Raw genomic sequence first — 19,991 nt, forward strand, 5'->3', positions numbered from 1 at the left:
CAAGTGCTCTGAGCAAAACATGGGAGTTTTCAGAAGCAACTGTGGCAAAGGGGAATTCACAGTATTTCAAAAGTGCCGCTAAGTACCACACTGCATCCTGCTGAGCCCTGGGAAGGGGAAAACCCACCTGGAAAGGGGAAAAAAGACCTGGAAAGGGGGAAATACCCACATGGAAAGGGGAAAAAACCCACTGGAAAAGGGGAAAAAAGACCTGGAAAGGGGGAAATACCCACATGGAAAGGGGAAAAAACCCACTGGAAAAGGGGGGGGAAAAAAAAACACTTGAAAAGGGAAAAAAAACCCCAAACACTTGGAAAGGGGAAAAAACCCACATGGAAAAGGAGAAAAGACCCACTTGCAAAGGAAAAAACCCATCTGGAAAGGGGGAAAAACCCACCTGAAAAGGGGGGAAAAACCCACCTGAAAAGGGGGGAAAAACCCACTTCCAAAGGGGAAAAAAACCCACCTGAAGTGGGGAAAAATACCCACACGGAAAAGGAAAAAAAAAACCACTTGCAAAGGGGAAAAAAACCCACCTGGAAAGGGGAAAAAAACCCACTTGCAAAGGGGGAAAAACCCACCTGGAAAGGGGGAAAAAAACCCACCTGGAAAGGGGAAAAAAACCCAGTTGCAAAGGGGGAAAAACCCACTTGGGAAAGGAGAGAAAAAACCACTTTAAAAGGGGAATAACCCACTTGGAAAGGGAAGAAACTGCTTCATGTAACTGCCTGGGTAAAGCTGCTGATTCCAGCGTGGGTAAAGTGCATCACCAGCAATTTAAGAGACCTTTAGTTAAGGGAACAATAAATCACCTTTTCCATGGGGACTGATTCCCATGGATAGTGCACCCCTGTGCCAGCACAACTGTCACTGACAATCCCAGTTACAGCCAGCACGGGAACAATCCCAACGCTCCAGGGGGATGGGAAGTTTGGGGAGTTTTGGCAGTGATTTGCAGGGATTTTGTAGCACCTACTCTGGGGTTTTTGCACAGGAACACCAGCTCTGACGTCAGGGTTTGCTGGAACCTTCTGCTGGGCAGGTTTGGGGGCTCCCACTGCCCCCCCTGGACCTGCTGGGGCTGGACCAGCAGGTGGAGAGCAGGAAAACAAGGAGGAAGAGCCTAAGGAAGCACCAGGGAATGAGCAGGAACTTCTCTTGCTGTGTTTCCACGAGCACTCCCTGGGTTAGAGAGGGAATTAGAGGTGACAACAAACAGGGCTTGTTCTCCACTGCACTGAGCTCTGACTGCTGGAGAGCTGAAAGGTGAAGGTCCTGTTGGTCCTCCAAAAAAAGCCTGGAAAACAGGGAAGCTGAGGGAATCGAGCACAGTCTTGGATGTCACCACAGGAAAGGGTGAGATTTTTTTTAAATGGTGAGTTTTAACTAAGTTTTGGCAGCCAGCAGTGACCATGCACAGCTCTGAAGGACAGAGCTGGAGTGTTAAATCACAGGGAGGGGGCAAAAAAAGAGCCCCTTTTAATTAATTAAATAATTTTTAAATTAAAAACCTGACACCCAGCACAGCCCCCAGAGTGCAACTGGTGCTTTAGAGTCATTTTTTCCCCCTCAAAGGCTCGTGTCCTGTCTTTAAAGCCACACTGCACTCAAAACTGAGTATATTCTGGGCAGACTGATGAGATGAGGCAGGTGGAAGGTGCACTGGGAACATCCCAAAACAGGCACAGAGCCGTTGGAATCGAATCCAGCTGGCAGAGCAGAGGCTGAGCTAATGCTGGACAGGCTTCAAAGCTATGTAAGGTGACAGAAAATATATTTAAATGAAAAAATCAATATAAATTAAATGAGCCAATAAGAAAGCAAAATGTATCCCTATATTCTCTCTGTGACCTGAGCTAGTTATGGATTAAGAGTTTGGGAGGATTTGTTTCCTGTCTGGGATCAAGAGGACCTTCACCTTGCCTAAAAATCCTACCTTAAAAATCAACCAAAAAAATCAGAAACAGGGTTATTTTCCTTTGCACTGCCCTCAGGAGAGCTGGTCCTTGGAGAAAAGGCTCATCTAAGCTGCAAACACCTCGGAATCCCACCCTTCCCACCCCTCAATGTTCATCTCTATTTCTATCTCAGATCAGCCCCCCCCTCAGAAGGCATTGATTGCACAGCTCTGACTTAACTGGAGAACAACACTCCAGAAGTTACAACTCTTCCCAAACCTTGTTTTCTCCAAGGACCAGCTGTCAGGACAGAGAATCCCAGGGACACCCCAGAGCTGAAAGGGGAAGATTTTGGCTGTTTCCAGGCTGGGGCATCGACTCCAGCGTGTCCCTCCCTGTTCCCTGCAGGCTTTCATTTCCAGGGGCATGGAAAGGTGGATGCTGCAGAGGTTCCTCAGCCTGCTGGGGCAGACTGGAATCTTAATTCTCTTTGGTTTTCATTGCTGAGATCTGAACCCGGGGCGCTTAAGTGCAAGAAACCTGCTGGCTCCTTTTTGGAGGAGAAAGGCCTGGAGCGGCCCAACTACCCCATGAAGATCCTGATGACCATCTCGATCTCCTTCCTGCACACTGGGCAGGGGGATCTCCTTTTCTTCAGCATCTTTGCACACCTGAAACAGGCCACGAGGTGGGCAGTCCTGCCGTGGACGATGTTCCCGTCGCGGGGCCTGAGCTGGCACAGGTAGCAGGGGCTCAGCAGCGTTTTTATGCTCTCCAGAGACTCAATTTCTTCCTCCTTTTTACTCTCAGCGAAGCTCAGCAGAGACTCTTTGCTCTCATGAGCCCGTGCCAGGTCCAGGGACTCGATGGAGCCGCAGGGGGGGGGTTTGGGTTCCACCACGAACATGCGGCTGGGCGGCCCAGCCGGGGCCGACATGGTCCTTTTGCAGTCTGGCACATCTATCCCCTCGTCCTCCTCTTCCTCCTCCTTGTTCTTCATGGCAGCAATGCTGGACAGGGAGAGGGAGTGGGCCAGTCTGGGCCAGTCTGAGTACCAGCCCTTGCGCAGGGCCCAGCAGCGGTAGCAGTACCGTTTGCCCGGGGAGTTGAACTTCTTGCATTTGGTGCATTGCCAGCAGTCCTGGGGGAATGGGAGGCCAAAAAACCAGCAGTGAGTGAGGGGGTTCTTGTGCACAGCTCGTTTCCTTTATGTAGGAAAAGCAGCAATGAAGCCTCACAAAAAAAAAAAGGGGGATTTATGCCCGATTTCTAAGCCTGTGGTTTGATTCTCAGCACCTCAGAAAGCCTAACGAGGACTCGACTCCCCCCTGTGAGTTCTACAGATGCAGATCTCAAACATTAATTCCTGCCCTCCCTCCCTCCCAGCCTTCAGCACTCTGCAAGAATCCAATGTTCTCTGCTGGGCAGTTTATTGGATTTTCGCTCTGAATTCCAGGGCAGAGCTCCTGGAATCAGTCAGGAATACACTTCCCAGGCTCACTAATAGCTTGGCATCTGTTGGATCTGCACAATTAATAGAGGTTTGCTTGATTACCCCACCCAGCAAGGCCCAAGCTCAGAGCCATGATTCAGCTGTCCAGTCCCAGGGACGGCCCCATTTATTCCAGCACAGGCCAGAAAATGATGCTAAAATCAGGGTTTTTTGGTATTATCAGCTGCAAAGAGTCTCATGATGCACTTCTGCCTCAGAACAAACCTCCAAGGCAGCCTCAGGACTGGGAGAAGAGAAGGACAGCTCAAGGAACAGAGATTTGATGTCTCTCAGGACCCACCATGAGGGATTTTTGGAGGAGTGGGGGAGTGGGGAGGGGTGACAGCTCAGTAATTGCTACTTGTTCTCTTTCCACCTCGTTTTGTCATTTGAGCAGGGGAAAAGCTGTGGGGTGTCCTCTGAGAGGCACTGCAAGGGCACAGGCACACCCCAGACACTGCACCCTCCTCACCAGAGCCAGGGGAGAATGGCAGGACAAGGGGCTGGAATGAGCCAGGGATTCTCTTCCCATCCCAGGGAACACAAAACAAGGGGCAGCAACAGGGCTGGACCCCCAGGACTCAGGGGATCCCTGATGCTGACACAGAAATTCCCACAACAAGGGGATTTTGGGTGTGAGGCACTTGAGTGATTACAAAGTGCTCACTTGACTTCCAGATCTCTCTGCCCAGGACCATCCTCCAGATTTCCTTCCAGAGGACAACATGGAATAAACCTGATTAAAACCTGCATGGAGATCAATACTAACTTCATCCAGCCACTTTTTATGGCCTGGAAACCTTTGCAGGAATCAGCTTCTCCTGCCACAACCAGCAGTAGGTGTGGGATGAGCTGTCCCTGCTCCAGCAGGGAATGTTGTCCTGGGGGATCACCCACCTCGGAAGCACCTTCTGTGTCTGTGTCATCACTTAGGCACTGAGAGTCCTCCAGGTCATTCAGACACACGTGCTCAGTCACCTGGGAAGAGTGGAAATGTTGCAATAATCTCCATTTATCACGTGCCTGGCACCTCACACCCAAATGGTCATGTCATGTCATGTCATGTCATGGCTGGGCTTCCCGAAGGAAGATTTGGGAAGGCTCTATCCACATTTGCTACAGGCACACTGGTGGCTAAAGAGGCCAACACGTGACAGACATATCTGACTGCAAAAGGCACAGCAGAAAGACTCCTTAGATGGTGTATTCTGCAAGACACAGTTCTTTCTGCGTTGCCTTTTCTCCTCAAGGGTGATCCTGCTGCATTCTCAAAGGAGACAGCTGTGTTATAGATGGGGTGTCTCCAGGCCTCCTGATTTGAGGCCAGAGTAGACCAGTTATGGTGATCAATATGGCCAAGGCTGAGATGTTGTTTCAGGGAGTCCTTGTATCTTTTCTTCGGGTCTTTTCCAACCTTAATTCTACGATTCTGTGATTTATTATTCTTGAAGGTATCTAGACAGACATCTAGTAAAGTTGCTGCTGGAGGCTTGATTTATTTTAAATTAATTTTATGCCTCGAAAACACCCATTTAACCCAAAGGCTGAGCTGGAAAGGCATCACCCACTTAAGGAATGCTGACAGCCTTTTCTAAACACAGTTTAACCTCTGGATGGTTCCAATACCAGCACAGCACCATGGCATCAGTTAAACCTTGGAAAGAGGTACCTTTGTGTCACCTTCTTTCACCTCCTCACAGTCAAACACGTTCACCTTGAGCCCAGCACTGCCCTGGTCCAAGGGGCACTCGTTGAGGAACCACAGGTCGTCAGTAGTATCCGAAACAATGGCAGTGTCAATGTCCTGAGGGAAAAGGAGCAGGGAAAACCCCTCAGAGCTCAGCTCAGCAGCAGCAGGAGCTCCAGCACCGCAACCATCGCTCTCCCCTTCTCCTCAGCCACAACCTCCTGAGCCCTGGGCAGCTGTGCCAGGGGAGAACAGGGCACCTGGCTGCTCTCACATCCCCCTTCTTCCATCTGCCAGCTCACAGACACCCCTTTCCCGACTTCCAACTCTGTGCTCCTTCCCCTCCTGCCTGGCCACCACCCTACAACCCAAAAGGGCAACTCCTGGAGTGCAGAGGGACCTCCCAGGGCCTTCGGGGAGAGTCTGGGTTATTTAAAAAGCACTAAAGGTAACCAACCACCTGGTGTGAAAGGCTGGGACAGGAACACACAAGGGAGAGGCTGAAAATCCTGGAGTGGGAAGGGGAAAGAAAGAACAAGAATATTTTATTGCCTTGGAACCCAAAAGAGGAGAGGAAGAGGACACAGTGCACCTGTTCCAAATGTCTACACACCTGGTTAGTCTGAATATCTGTTGATCCATTACTTCTGGACTCGTAATTGCTTCTGAGGTTGCCTAAAAACCACCATGGAAGACCAGCTACATCCCATTCCTCAAACACTAGGTCCAGCTTAGGCTTCTTGCTTTTAGAGAGGTTTTCTATTAAGTCTTTGTCTGTAAGAGCCAAGTAGAGTCTAAGTCATGCCACACCTACATTTGTTAAGAGACCAGCAGAGAAAAACATGGCCCCATCTGACTTCAGAAACCTTTCCTGCTCCTTCTCACCCCAGTTCCTGCTGAGAGCTCTGGGGTTTGTCTGCTCCTGGTGTGTCTGGCAAAACAGCCCCTGCACTGAGGGACTGAGGTCAGGGAACATCCCAGTGCCTCTACACTGGTACAGGTTGGTTTTTATCCCAAGACTCAGAGAACCACAAACACTTCTTTCTGAGCCCTTCCCAAGTCACCACTGAGCAGAGTTCTTGAGTGATTCAGGATGCAGAAAGAACTGGTTTGAGTTCAGATTCCAACGATGGGAGCTCCTGAATTCCCAAGCCAGGCTCACATAGGAAGCAGGAAGGTAAGAATCCACACTCCCCATGCTTCAGCCTCTTTCTTAGCCTGTGCAGTTTAGTCTGTGATCCCAAACTCAGCATAAGTTTCAAGATAACCTTGAAACTCTCTCTCTTCCAGAGTTTCAAAGGCACAGACAAGGCCATTTCTCCCTCTTTTGTGCATACAGGAAATATGATTTGATCTGGAAATACCCACACTCACAAAGACCTGCTTTTACAAATTAGGTTCCTTGATATGAAAACAACCTGAGAATAGAAAGCAGAAAAATCAGCAAAATTGCTTCCCTAACATCTGAAATCCAAATGAGGGACCCAGCAAGAAATCCCCAGACATTCCACCAGAGGAAATGTCTAAATATGAAGGAGCTGTCTTACACTTGTGCTGGATACAAAAAAAACCCCCATTGTTGCTCAGTTCCCTGATTGGTTTGCAGGTAATGACTGCAGACAGTGCAGTCTGTGTGATCAGGAGAGTCCCTTGGGAAGATAAATAGATACAAGTGTAATTTCAGCACTTAAAATACCCTTCAGCAAGGTCTGTAAGATTTTCTGTGGCATTGTTCAGTGATAGATGTGCTTTAGGGGTTTAACCTGCCATCTCCTTCAGAGCATTTGTTTGCTTATGAGACCAAACAGCCCAGCCAGAAAACACATCTCTCACACAATACCTTGGGTCAACATTTGTGTTCTCTCAAGCTTCAGCATAAACTGATGGGGTTTAATGATTGTGCTCCAAACCAGGGGGTTACTGGTGTCCCAAAATCCTCCTCCAGTGTTTGCTGATGCAGAGGAGGAGCAGAAGGGCTGGTGCACGTTGTGTTGGTGCAGGAGAGCCAGGACTCACCTTCACAAGTGTCACAGTTCTGCTCCGAGGTAGACAAAGCAGAGGCCTTGCTCTCCTCCCCCTCCGTGGTCCCAGCATCAGAACCTTCTTCCTGGCTAAACTGCAGGAAGGAAAATCCAGGTGTTAGTCCACCAGAGCTTATAGGGACAAGGGGATGTAGCACTTCCAGTCCGAGTCACCAGCTGCAGGACAAGACCAAGCAGTTATGAGGAGGAATAAAAGTTTCTGAGCAAAACCTACACACTAGTTACCCTCGACAAAGCCTAAGGCACCTGCCATCAGCACAAACACGTACTTCCAACCTAGGAAAAATCTTTAGCTTGGCACAAGTCCCAAGGTTGCCATCATTCATGCAGTAAAACTGTGGTATTTGTGACTCTCTCACCCCCAGTGTGAACAGACACCTCCCAGATCAGGCTGCCTTCACCCCAAAACACACCTGGAGACGAGTTTGAAGGTGCCAAGATTTTTCCTAGGTTTCCAATTCTGCCTGAAAGCTCGAAAAACAATCCTAACTAAACACAAAACACTTGGTCACACGTTTTAGAAAGCTTAGTTATTTGGCAATTCCTACTCAGGGAGGGGATGGGAGAGAGGGGGAAAGACATGAAAAGGCAGAGCACGCTGGAGGAACTGAGGACTAGAAGTGCTACACCCCAGAGAAACGCGCTCAGAGACTGGAACTCTGTTATGAGGAGAACAGAGAAGGGTCACTCTGTCCCTGCCTGTGGACTCCAAGAACTTTTCAGGAAGGTGAGGACCTGGCAGCCAAGCAGCACAAAGTTCTGGCAGTCCACCATGCACAGGTACAGAGAAGGGGCACTCTGTACAACAAAAGAAACCACTCGGCAGTGGGTTTACCTTCAGCTGGTCTTGGCTTGGCTTATCGACGCTCTGCTCCTTTGGGAGAGTCTGTGCAGCATCTAGATGGCAGGTAAAACAAGAGAAAAAACCTTCCCCAGTAATAACCATTCTCACAACACAAGAGGGGCTTCACAAGCAACCAACGAGCCAGGCTTGGCAGACCTCTGAGAAACCCTTCAGGAACAAAGCCTCGGAAGGAAGGTGGAGGCAGCAGCCCATGGAACACAGGCTGTGCCTCCCTGGAGGAGAGGAAAACTCACAGCAGGGAAGAATCCTCTTCCCAAAGGGAAAAACTGCTCCTTTTCCTCCAGGTTGCCCTGCCATGACAAGCTCCAGGGACAAGACACAAGGTCTGCCAGAGGCAGGAACCCAGAGTGTGTGGAATCCCACCTGGATCGGATCCAGGGGGATCTGAAGAAGGGGAATGGGGAAGGGCAAGATTTTTATAACTACCTGAGGATTCCATCTCAGGCTGAGGCAGGAAAAACAACTTTTTAAAGGGTCTGGGCATGAAGAACAAAGACTAGACTAAAGAAGGGAAAATTCCATGCACAGCCAGCTCTTTCCTGGGCAGCTGTGGACACGTCCCTAACACAATTTAATCCAGATGATTCTGCTGGCCCCAAGAGTTAATTAAAAGACCAAGCTAAAGAGCAAGAACAATCCAATTAACAGAACTTTCTACATAATAGGAGGTGCACTCAGGAAGCCTGTCCTTCAGACAGAATGGCTGGCTGGAGAACAAAAGATCCAAGGATGGCTCCTGCTTGCTCCCCTTTCAGTTTAGCAGAGACATTCCCTGCAGAGTGCCAGGCACACAGGATGAGTCTGATTCACACCATGAATCACTGCACTGATAGGAAGACACTCAAAATTGTTACTACAGGCAAAAATTAGACCACAAAGTGGCCATCAAATGGAGCAAAACCCAGGACAGGATGACACGGCTCCTGTCCCTTATTGCTTTAGTTCACCTTTCCCTTCCTGCTGCCATCACCCTTCAGCTCCTGCAGCCACTGATTATTTAATACCTGGAGGAAAACAGAAGCCCAGTGGCTCATCCATCACTGCTTTGGCTCTGCAGGGACACTGGAATGGATGAAGACTCACCCTTCTAACACTTTATAAATTTTCACCGTGTGAAAACACTGCACTGACTGGAAGGCTCCCTTTTTGGAGCCAACATATCCCACACAAAATATCCCTGAAGTGAGGGATTCCTAAATACACCTCGTGGGAGCCACTCCTGGGGGGGAGAGTTGGCCAAGGAAGGGGGAAGGAGCTGGCCAAGGAAAGGAGAAAGCTGGCCAAGGAAGGTGTTAGATCAGATGGTGGTCTGATAAAGAGCCCTATGTAAGAGCTCATTCCTCATTCTCAAGATGTGCTGCAGCCACTTTTCCTTCTCCAAGTGCACTTAAAAACGGTCAAATAACCTGCAAAACGATGAGCTGATAAGCCCTGATTTGGCCAATGAACACGAGCAGCTACTGCAGAACATGAAACATGAAGAATTCTTCAGTCCTGAGGCACTTCTAGTTACTCCTGTGTTGGGATGAAGGAAAAGCAACACCTGGAGTGACCCTCCCTAGGGACCTGTCCGAGCTCTGGTCTGCCAAGCTTGTTTCGTTTTAGTCACACACACCCAGGGCTAACTGAGGATTCCCTCTGGGAGGTTTAAGGATTCCACCACACAGGACTGCACCACACACACACACCCAGGACTAACTCAGGATTCCCTCTGGCAGGTTTAAGGTCACACCAGGACTGCACCACACACACACACCCAGGCCCAGAGCAAGGAGAGGGGACAGGGCAGCAGGGCAGAGTGTTTGCTGGGATCCTCTGCTCTCCACACAAACTGCTTTAGGGAAGAGTCAGCACATCACCAGTGAGGGAAGCAGCACTCACACGGTTATTCTACAGGTTTAGGAGAGTCCACTCAAGAAGATCCTTCTTTATAATTAAAGCAGGGGGACCTCAGAGGCACCAGCATGGCTCAAAGCAGAGGACTAAGCACTTCAGGGTCATGTTTTTTCAGTTTCTAAATCTGCACAAGCTTTTTATGCACTTGTGCAAAAATAGCCTGAGCCTCTGTAAAGAACTAAGTCCATATTATCTGCTTAGAGCACCCAGGAAATATGGCACAAGACTCCACAGCTCTCCCAGTTGATTTTTTCCAATGGAGATTACTGGCCCCACAATGGGAACTGGCTGCAAGGAAGCCATCAGCCAGGATTAATTTAAGAATAAATTTTCATTTATGACTGAAGGACTTTTGATAGAGCTAGATTTGATTTCTCTTATGAGCTGGGAAAGCAACAGTGACCTTTGAAGGTTCAAGTGTCTGATTAAAGTCCAGACCTCTGGCTTGCAGAGCTCGCTGGGTTTCTGGTGCTGTTATGGATTATGAAAGTATAAAATGAGGTGAGAACGAGAAGCTGCAGCTCTGAAACTGAAAAATACTGAGAAAATCAATAATGATTTGGATGGGACACTTCAGCCACGGTGATTTGTTTATCCACAGCATTTAGCTCTCTGAAATTTGGCCATTTGAGGCAGCCACATCACTCAACCAGCTCCCTGCTCTGGTATCACAGCTACTGGCACACAGAAAAGACATACTCAGAGAGATGGTCTCAAAACCTTCACAGCAGTTTATTCCAACTTGACAAACATTTCTGTGTCTGTTTTTTTGTTACTTACCAGGTTATACCAACACTACATTGAAAGGCCCTGCCCGGACTGTGACCAACCTACCTGTGAGTGCAGCCGCCGTCAGGTTCCGTTTCAACATGTCATACAGGGGGCTGTGGGAGGGAGGGACAGTCAGTGTTCCCACAGAAAACACCACCACCCTCCCAGGACAGGGCCAGGAATTCCCTTTCCTTATCCAGAGGGACACTGGAAACCACAGGGGGGTGTTTTTGTCTCCTCACTGATTGTTACAAAGCTCAGCTCAGGACTCGAGGCAGATGTGGATTTTTGCTCCAGTGAGATCAAGGGTTTGAGGAGATGCAGAAATAAGAGGGGGAGAGATGTCACCTCGAGCAGCTCAGTGCCTGGGCCACTGCCTGGCTCCTCAGAACAAGGAGCTCAGCTCCCACTTGTCACACCCATCACCAACAGGGGGGTTTAAGTGGCAGTGACACCAAGAGTTCCTGCCTCAGCAACCCCTGCCAGACAACCCGGGTTCAAGGGGACTCTTTTCCTACCTTGGATCTTTTACAGAGAAGCTCTCCAGGCCCAGCAGCTCTCCCAGCTGATCTCCTCCACAATAGACCATGTGCTGCTGCCTTTTGTCATAGAGCTGCCTCACCATGATGTACTGGCCCAGGTAATGCATCACCTGTGGGGACAGAACACACTCTCAGCCCCCCCTGCAGCCTAAACCAAACCCCCAAAACCCCTGAGAATTGACCTGAATTCACAGTGTTTGCCTCCTGCTGCCCTGGACAGTGTGAGTCAAATCACACCTGACTTCTTGTGCCTCCCAGCCAAGGGAGAGTTGGGATTTATGGCACTGCTGTGAGGTTTGTAACTATTAACCCTGGACAAGGAGGAAAACTGAGGCAAAGATGGACAAACAGCACCATCCCAGTTAAAGGAACAAGCTGTTCCTAAAGGCTGGTCACACATTTACAGTGCTGCCCCTCAGGACACAGCTTGCCAGGTGTAAAATGAATCCCATTAGTATCACAAAGAAGGATGGAGAGGAGACACCCTCCAAAGTACTGGAACTCCTCTGGAATTTCCCGAGGGGAAAGCAAAGTGCTTGAAGCACAATACAGGCCAGTTCCACCCCCCATCACCCACCAAAGTGACCCTGAAGTGTCGCCAAAAAGTTGCCAACAGTGCTCTGCTCACTGCAGAAAACCCAGCTGAGTTAAAGTGTGAATCCCTACAGGTAACCTGCACTTAAAACTCAGCTCTGCCCATTTAAACCATCCAATTTAGGGTTTTTTTGCACAAATTTTTAGAAGCTAAATAAGTTATTTAAATGCATAAGTGTTAAATTAAGTCACAGGGCTCTGCAGGAAGATTTGACACATGTAATAAAAAACCACTGCATTTAATTCTTTGTAGGCAGGATCTTCTTGTAAATCACACTGTCATTTTTTTAATCGTGTACATATATTGCATTTTCATCTTAAAATAAATGAATACACAGGGTCTCTTAGGTTAAGCTGACAAGCCATTTCAAGGGAAAGTTAAAAAACATCAACTGGAATCCAATTTTTAAGGCTTTGGTACATTAAGCAGAGGGTAGCACAATGGAACAGAATCTCCTACACTCTCTCAGGAATGTGATTATCCCATCTTTCCTTTCTCTACAGAGGTTTCTGATTTTCAGTGATAAATAATATTTCACACTCTTACTCCAGTTCCTCCAGGAGCATTATGATCAATCAAGCCAGAACAGTCCTGCAGGTTAGGTATCCTCATTTTGCAGGCAGGGGTTCAGAGTACAGAAAAATTAAGAGCCAGTCCTATCCCAACTCCCAAAAAAGCAGGACCAGGCAGAGCCTGGAATGTGAGCCCACCTCCTTGAGCGTGAAGGTGTCTCCTTGGGCTCCTGCTGCCTGCAGAATCCTCAGGAGTGGCACTTTGGGTCTCACCTGGAACACAGAGCAGGAATGCTGGAATGTTGGAATGACAGGAAGCAGAGCCCTGCTGAGAGAAATCCCACCCCCTCTGGCAGAGCCATCCAGCAAGAGAAAAGAAAACATCCCAGGAATGCAGGTAGGCAGCTCTAAAGGCTCTAATCCCACCAATGGTCCTGTGAACTCCTATGAACCTCCCTCCTGGGAGGGAAGGCTGTAAACTCAGAGCCCTGGAATGGAGGCCTGGGCAGTGATTCCATGGCCACTGTGCCTGGATTCCCCCAGTACTGCTGGGAACACATCAGTTCTGCCCTGCCCAGGCCAAGGATCTCTCCAGGTCTTTCCCCATGAACAGGCACAGAACAAGAGCAGTGCATTAAACACGAGGTGGTGTTAATTAACACCAAGGCTCCCGTGCCTCAAAGCTGCTCTGGGGGTGTGGGGGAACCTCCAGGGGCTGTGCAGTACCTGTACCATACCCAGGGTGCTTTTTATTTTATATAATCAAGATTTCATCAGGAACTGCAGTCACAGGACAAGGGGAAATTTAGGAGATACACAGAAGAAATTCCCCCCTGGGAGGGTGGGGAGGCCCTGGCACAGGGTGCCCAGAGAAGCTGTGGCTGCCCCATCCCTGGAAGTGTCCAAGGCCAGGTTGGACAGGGCTTGGAGCAACCTGGGACAGTGGAAGGTGTCCCTGCCCATGGCAGAGGGTGAGACTGGGTGAGCTTTAATGCCCCTCCCAACCCAAACCAGTCTGGGATCTTTTTAAGAGGCCAACTGCACTGCAGCACCTTTTTCCTACAAAAGGAGAGCAGGTTTGGCTGCTTGTCACAGATGTCATTTGTCACTCAGCTCCCAGGCAGCACCTTGGCAAGGTGTTTATTCCTCTGTTTTCTAAAACTGTGAAAAATTCCCCTCCTCTGTGGACCTGTCTGCTCTGTTTTCTCATTATGGTGCTTTCTGACTATGGTGTTTCTAAAATGCATTTTCCAGCTCAAACACAACAACTCGTGTCCAGCCTCAAACCTCTTCCTCAAAAAACAGCTTCAGCAGTAGGAAAAAGCTCAGCACAGCTCCAGTAAGTGCTTGTATCAGCACATGGCTTTTAATAAGATGAAATTATGTGTTTGTTCAGTCATTTCTCTAATGACCACTCTCAAATGGGTTTTGAAGGAACTTCTCAGAAGTCTCTTTCTGATGAAAGAAGCAACCCAGTCAGCTGGATCATTCTAAAATGGGCCCTCAGCTCCCCCAGTCCTGATGGAAGTGTTTGTTCCACCCTGCCCAGAACATGAGTGTTGACAATCAATATTTTGTCACTATTATCAGAGCCTATTTACTTTTTTTTTTTTTTCCCATGCAGAGCAAATTGAATAAATAAGCATTGACATCAGTTCTGCACAGGGCTTGGCTCCAGTTCAAAGCTTCTAAATAAAGCCTCAAATGGGAAATGCTCAACTTCCCATCAGTTTATTTCCACTCCCACCACATTCCCTGACATGGGGGGGATGGTTTCTTTTACAAGGAATTGGCTCTGGAAGGTTGGATGCCTGGCTTGGAGGAGACTTTCTGATTTTTTTAACACCAGATTTCTGCTGTTGTTGGCAAACCTCTCTTCTCTGAGTGGCTGGGACTGAGCCACACTCCAAACACACACTTGCCACGTTGGCCTTGGCTTGCACCCACAAATACCTTTTGTTCCAGGAACAGGTGATAACAGGAGTACTCCATGTCCAAAGCCACCTAAACAGACTCCAAAAAGGCCTGGGGATGAATTACTAGGCAAAGTTTAACATACAAGGTTACAAAGCTCCAATACAGCTGTCCCAGAGTGCAGTTCCAGGAGGAATGCTGGACATGGAATATTCTAAGGTTCAGCACAAAAACAGGCACTGTATTATTTTTGTATCTCCAGTTTTCCCTTCCTTCCCCTTTAAATAATGTTCACAAACCACTGAGAGTTCATAAATGATCTGAGAGTGAAAGATAACACAACTCCTTAGGATGAAAGCCCTGCTCCATTAGGGTAAATTCTCCTTACTTAAAGGTACTTGGAGAGCTTGGATTTAATGGAAGAAATCACTGCTCTGAGGGGAAAACAGCAGAGATAAGTGGGAGAAATAACAGCAAATTACCTGGTGAGCTTGTCCCAGAGTGATCCTGCAGGTGTTCTCAGCTGCTGGGTGCTGGGCAGGGCTGGGGGAGCTCATGGTGGCAGTGAGCAGCTGGTAACAGCACCTAAAATTGAGAAAGGTCAGGCTGAGAAACCTGGGCTGGAGTTTAACCACTTCCACCTCCTCAGAAGCTTCAGGAAACCGAGGTTTAAAATTAGCCCTGCAGGCACATCTCAAACCATGCTGTGCAATGCTGGTGGTCCTGTGCCCTGCCTGAGGGGGGGTAGGTTAGATGTGAAGACAAATCTGTGGTGGGAAGGGTTGTGAAACACTGGCCCAGCTGCCCAGGGCAGGGGTGGGATCACCACCCCCTGGAAGTGGATGTGGCACCTGAGGGCGTGGCTGGTGATGCCCATGGCTGGTGGTGGACTTACTGATGCTGAAGTCTTTTCCAGCCTCAGGGATTCCATGATTCTGAGCTGGATCCAGCAAACAGCCACAGGACAACGGGGACACTGGTGCTGTGGCTGCCCCATCCCTGGAAGTGCCCAAGGCCAGGCTGGATGGGGCTTGGAGAGAGCTGGGCTAGTGGGAGGTGTCCCTGCCCCTGGAAGGAAGTGGGACTGGATGAGCTTTAAGGTTCCTCCAAGCCAAAGCAGCCTGGGATTCTGGGATTCTGTGCCTCTGCAGCAGTGACACACCACGGTGAGGAACTTGGGGACCTGCCAGTGCCCAGGAGGGATCAGCACACTCTGGTGAAACCCCTGAGTCAGAGGTGGGGAATGAGGAGCTGAGTCACAACCAGCAGCAGGGAAAGCCCAGGACAGCAAGGCCTGGCTCCCAGAGGAGCAGCAGCCAGAGCTGAAGGCCATCACTAGCACATTCCCACCTCCTTTGACTTCCAAGAGATGAAAATCTGCTAAAGCTGCTGCAGCCCCCACCCCACCTGATAAATGAACAGTTTCTGGGTGAGCAGGTGACAGATCCTTTCCTGGAAGGGAACAAAAGGGGAAGTCCTGCAGCTATTTGAATTTGTCTCAGTTTCAGAATCCACCCAAAGAGCAGCAGTGACTCATGTTCCCAGCACAATCCACTTTCCTCTGCCCCACACAACAGGTTTGAAATCTTTGAAGAGAAGGGATGGTCTAAATCAACTCCTCACTGGAAAAAAGCACCTTGAACTTGATGGAGAAAAACAGGAATCCTTGATTTTACTCTCAGCACTAAAGCTCAGACCAATGAACCAGTAAATGATGTGTCCCTGGACCTAGTTACAGTAAAATCTCAATTTTAACATGAATCTGGTCACAGGCAATACTGAAACAGGCCCTGCAACTGCCTTTTTGGTAAAATCAAGGCTAAAGCATGAGATGAATTACCAAGAGTGGCTCCTCAATTTGCCTGGGTAGCTGCAACTTTGGGAATGTTTTTACTGAACTTTTAGTCCATGCAGTAGTTTAATTATTTCAATCTCAATGATAATTATTTCAATTTCACTTCTAAATCCAAAACATTAGATTTGAAAGTGTGAAGCCCCAAACTTTCAAAGCAATATGTGAATTGTCTTTCATGGAATTTTCCAGCTCCAGTAAATGAATTTGCTACTACACCCAGTTATCAGAGCCAGCATGATCAGCTTGAATATCAGCAGAATTCCCAGAGTCCTGCCTGAGGAATGCAGCCAAAGGTCTCAGCTGCAGACAAAACAGGCTCAAGGTGGCTCAGTAATGACAAAAATCTGAGCTTTAGCACCAAGTCAAGCTCCTGTAACTGTTCAATCTCTGCCCATCTATTAAAAAGGACTTTTAATGACTTTATTAGAGGCTTCTGATTGTTTTTATGGCATTACAGTCCTCTGAAGTGAGGCACTGTCAGGAATAAAATCATCCCCAGGGATCAAACATATCTCTAAATACTCGGGAAGGGCTGATTAAAGCACATTAAACACTCAGGCTTGCAAATAACAGCGGTAGTAACTCAGACTACAAACTCAAAATACATCTTAAAACACTTCCACCTCATCACCCCCCTCGATTTTAACGCAGATCTCTGGCTGATAACACCAAACACGAGCTGCCCACCTTAAGCTTGAACTCACCCGCAGCCTGACTTACCTCGCTGCTGGAGGGGTGTCCCGGGGTTATTATCCCGGGGTTATTAGCCCTGGATTCCTGTCCCGGGAAGGCTGTGCCGCTTCCCGCCGCTGCTCCGGGCTCTGACTCGTCCTTTCAAAGGGCGCCGGGCGGGGCGGGAGCCCCTAGAACGGCCCGGCTGGGGAAAGGGCCCGGGGGCACGAAAGGTGCATTTCCTGAGCCCGCATTCCAGGAAAAGGACCCCGGGCTGAGGCACCAACCAGCCACGGCTTTAACTGTTTCCACACTGATTTCATCAGTGCTATCGGGCTTAGCCTCCGGTCTTACACACAAATATTTTCGGTGAGTTTGAGCCTCAGTGATGGAGTTTTCTTTAATCAGAGCTCAGTCCCGGGGCTCCCGAGTGCCGCCTTCCCAAGCTCTAAAAACCACGTCCAGGCTCCCACAAAACCTACGGACGCCGCCACCAGGCACAGAAAACCTCCCACCAGGCACAGAAAGCCTCCCTCGGTTCCACCCTGTGCACGTTCCTAAAGAAAGGAGAAGCTCGGTGAGCCCAGTTTAACCCTCCCCTACTGCTCTGCTTCCAAATATCCGACGTTTTTACCTCCCAACGCTGTGCCTGGACCAACTTGCAGCCAAGGGAATGAAGCACCAGTGGACTTAGGGCTGTTTGGAGCCACGGAAAATGCCACTGGACCGGAGCAACGTCTGAGGAATCCATGAATCACAGAGGAGTCATGAATAATCGAATTTTCCGCTCGAAAACTTGACACAGACCACAGGAACAAGACGTCTGCCTGTGCTGGGAGTAGAACTTCCTTCTCAAGAGACCAAAACCCCAGCAGAGCACAGCTTTTGGCGCTCGAGAATAAAGATCTTACCAGACCCAGAGAGTGCAAGCACAGCCTGGAAAGTTAAGTTAAAACTTCTAATTCAAGCTCGGGTTTGGTTTTAGAGTCTCATTTCCAGGAGAGGACAGTTTTTAACTTGTATGTGAAGTGGAAACACAGCAGGGAGTGTAAAGCAGACATTGTGGGCTCTCTAATGGTTCGTTGTGATGGTGAGTTCAGGTGTGACACCCCAGCAACAGCCATTTTCAAGCTTTCTAACAAAGCAAAATACTGAAAATAACTTTTAATTCTATGTAGAGCATCATACAGAGCAGCCCTGGAGGGGAGGCCCTAAACAGGCACTAATTTGATAATTAAGTCAGGGATAATTAGGTTTGTCCCTATCAGTCCCCGGGAGTTTTCATGCCTGGAAGTCCTCCTGTGACAAACACCCGACCCCTCCCTGGGAACCACCCCCAGCTCCCCCACCGTGTTCCCAAGTTCCTCCACCGCCCCTGGAATGCCAGCCAGGGAATGAGGAGAGCTGCCCTCCTGCTGGGTGGAGGTGAGACCATGGAATCATGGAATGGTTGGGGTTGGAAGGGACCTTAAAGCCCGCCCATCCCACCCCTGCCAACGGCCCGGGACACCTTCCACTGGCCCAGGCTGCTCCAAGCCCCGTCCAGCCCGGCCTTGGACACTTCCAGGGATGAGGCATCCTCTGGGAAATCCATCCCAGTCTCTCCCCACCCTCCCAGGGAGGAATTCTTTCCCAGTATCCCATCCAGCCCCCCCTCTGGCAGTATAAACCCATTCCCCCTTGTCCTGTCACTCCAGGCCCTTGGAATTAGTCTCTCTTCATCCTTTCCGTAGACCCCTTCAGGCCGCAATCAGCTCGCCCAGGAGCCTCCCTTTTGGAGGTTGAACAATCCCAATTCCCACCCTTTCCCTCGCAGGAGATAAGATTTATCCGCCGCTTCCACCGGCCCAGGCCTCACCGCGGCACGCGCTCTGCCCTCCCACGCCCTCAGCCTGCGCTCCGGGACCCCGGCTCCTCCCGGCCCGGGGCTCACTACAACCGCTCATGGGCCCCGGGCAGGGGGTCGGGGGGGGGGACGGGACTCTAAACCCCCGAGGCTCCGCGCCCCTCTTGGCGGGGTCCGGGCGCCGCTTCCCTCGCGGCGACATGGGGCGGGCCACGGAGGCGGCGCGGGCGCGCGGCCAGAGGGGATGCCGGGCGACGCCGCGGGGGAACGTGGCGCCCCCACGGCTTGGAGACCCAGGCCGGAGCGTCCCCTCAGCCCTGCTGGAAAATGAAAACAATAATAAAAATAAAATAGTTAATAATAAATAAATAATAATAGATATAAAGAATTATTATAAGTAATGTATAAAGAAATCTATCTCGTATTTATACGTGTAAATATTTAATATATTAGCTATTATTTGTAATATATAATATATATTATGATGCGTAATATATAATATATATTATACATAATGTATAAGTAAATTAGAAATTATAAATACTATTAAACGTAAATAAAAAAATCAAGATTGTCTCAAGTCAAGGTGTTCTTTGACGTAAGATCTATGTGTACTTTCAAGCCTCGGTGGCACAGGCAGCAGTTCCATCCCTGGCTCAAGGACATCCTGGAATTAACAAGCCTTAGGGATGCAGTAAATCAAAATGTCGATGTGCGTCTGTGCAGACATTACTGACTTGGCAAAATACTCGAAGTTCCTGTGCCCTAGAGCTGAACTGTCTTCGTTATAACCGTTATATGCCACTCCCCCCGGCATTATAATCCCCACCTGGACACAATAAATCCCACCTGGACACAATAAACCCCACCTGGACATTATAACACCCAATAAACTTCATTATAAACCCCACCTGGACACGTCCCTGTGTCACCTGCTCCAGGTGACCCTGCCTTGGCAGGGGGGTTGGAATCGATCTCCAGAGCTCCTTTCCAACCCCAACCATTCTGTGACAACACTGAAAATCCCACCTAGGGGTCAAGAAGCCCCTGTCCCTGCGCAGCCCCTTCCCCTGACAAGGGATCTGGGGTCCTGTAACCTGGGTGGAAATTCAGAAACAGCCCAAATTAACTCCTTGCGTGGGAAGTGCCCGAACTGCTGCGTGTAAAGAACGGAGTGCGGGAGGGGTTGTTCTGGGTCTGGCGGACACTGGGAAGGGATCCCACGCTGTGGGGCTGTCCCTGCCCTACACATGGGCAGGGCTGTGCCTGGGTTGTCCCTGATAAGCGCTGTCCCTGACCTGCGGGACAGAGCCCGGATAGCTCAGTCGGTAGAGCATCAGACTTTTAATCTGAGGGTCCAGGGTTCAAGTCCCTGTTCGGGCGGTTTCAGTTTTTCCCATCTAC

General features: G+C 49.4%; 2 protein-coding genes and 1 non-coding gene across 5 annotated transcripts in view; 2 read left to right on the plus strand and 1 right to left on the minus strand.

Moving 5' to 3' along the window:
- Positions 1-657: 657 nt before the first annotated feature.
- On the minus strand, positions 658-15,824 carry MDM4 (MDM4 regulator of p53). 3 transcript variants are annotated; one of them, XM_018079620.3, is made up of 11 exons: positions 15,565-15,824; positions 14,697-14,799; positions 12,499-12,573; positions 11,170-11,303; positions 10,715-10,764; positions 7,955-8,016; positions 7,094-7,193; positions 5,691-5,851; positions 5,060-5,194; positions 4,288-4,368; positions 658-3,039 (listed from the first exon to the last, which is right to left on the minus strand). In XM_018079620.3, exons 2-11 carry the CDS (start codon positions 14,769-14,771, stop codon positions 2,482-2,484), a joined length of 1,431 nt encoding a protein of 476 aa, XP_017935109.1. In that variant the 5' UTR covers positions 14,772-14,799; positions 15,565-15,824; the 3' UTR covers positions 658-2,481. The 3 variants fall into 3 exon arrangements, with proteins under 3 accessions (XP_017935109.1, XP_017935108.1, XP_017935111.1); XM_018079619.3 differs by lacking the exon at positions 15,565-15,824 and adding an exon at positions 15,110-15,152; XM_018079622.3 differs by lacking the exon at positions 15,565-15,824 and having other exon boundaries at positions 14,697-14,865.
- A 2,963-nt stretch (positions 15,825-18,787) lies between these two features.
- Positions 18,788-19,991, plus strand: part of PIK3C2B (phosphatidylinositol-4-phosphate 3-kinase catalytic subunit type 2 beta) — a 33,680-nt gene continuing 32,476 nt past the window's right edge. Inside the window, exon 1 of the mRNA XM_029962497.1 lies at positions 18,788-18,856. Coding sequence (XP_029818357.1) covers positions 18,788-18,856 — 69 coding nt within the window. The remainder of the gene's footprint in view (positions 18,857-19,991) is intronic.
- Positions 19,898-19,970, plus strand: TRNAK-UUU. The gene has a single exon. It is a non-coding gene; the product is annotated as a tRNA-Lys (tRNA).

Source organism: Manacus vitellinus, unplaced genomic scaffold (assembly GCF_001715985.3).
Source record: "Manacus vitellinus isolate BGI_N305 unplaced genomic scaffold, ASM171598v3 scaffold_47_pilon, whole genome shotgun sequence".
Lineage (NCBI taxonomy): Eukaryota > Metazoa > Chordata > Aves > Passeriformes > Pipridae > Manacus > Manacus vitellinus.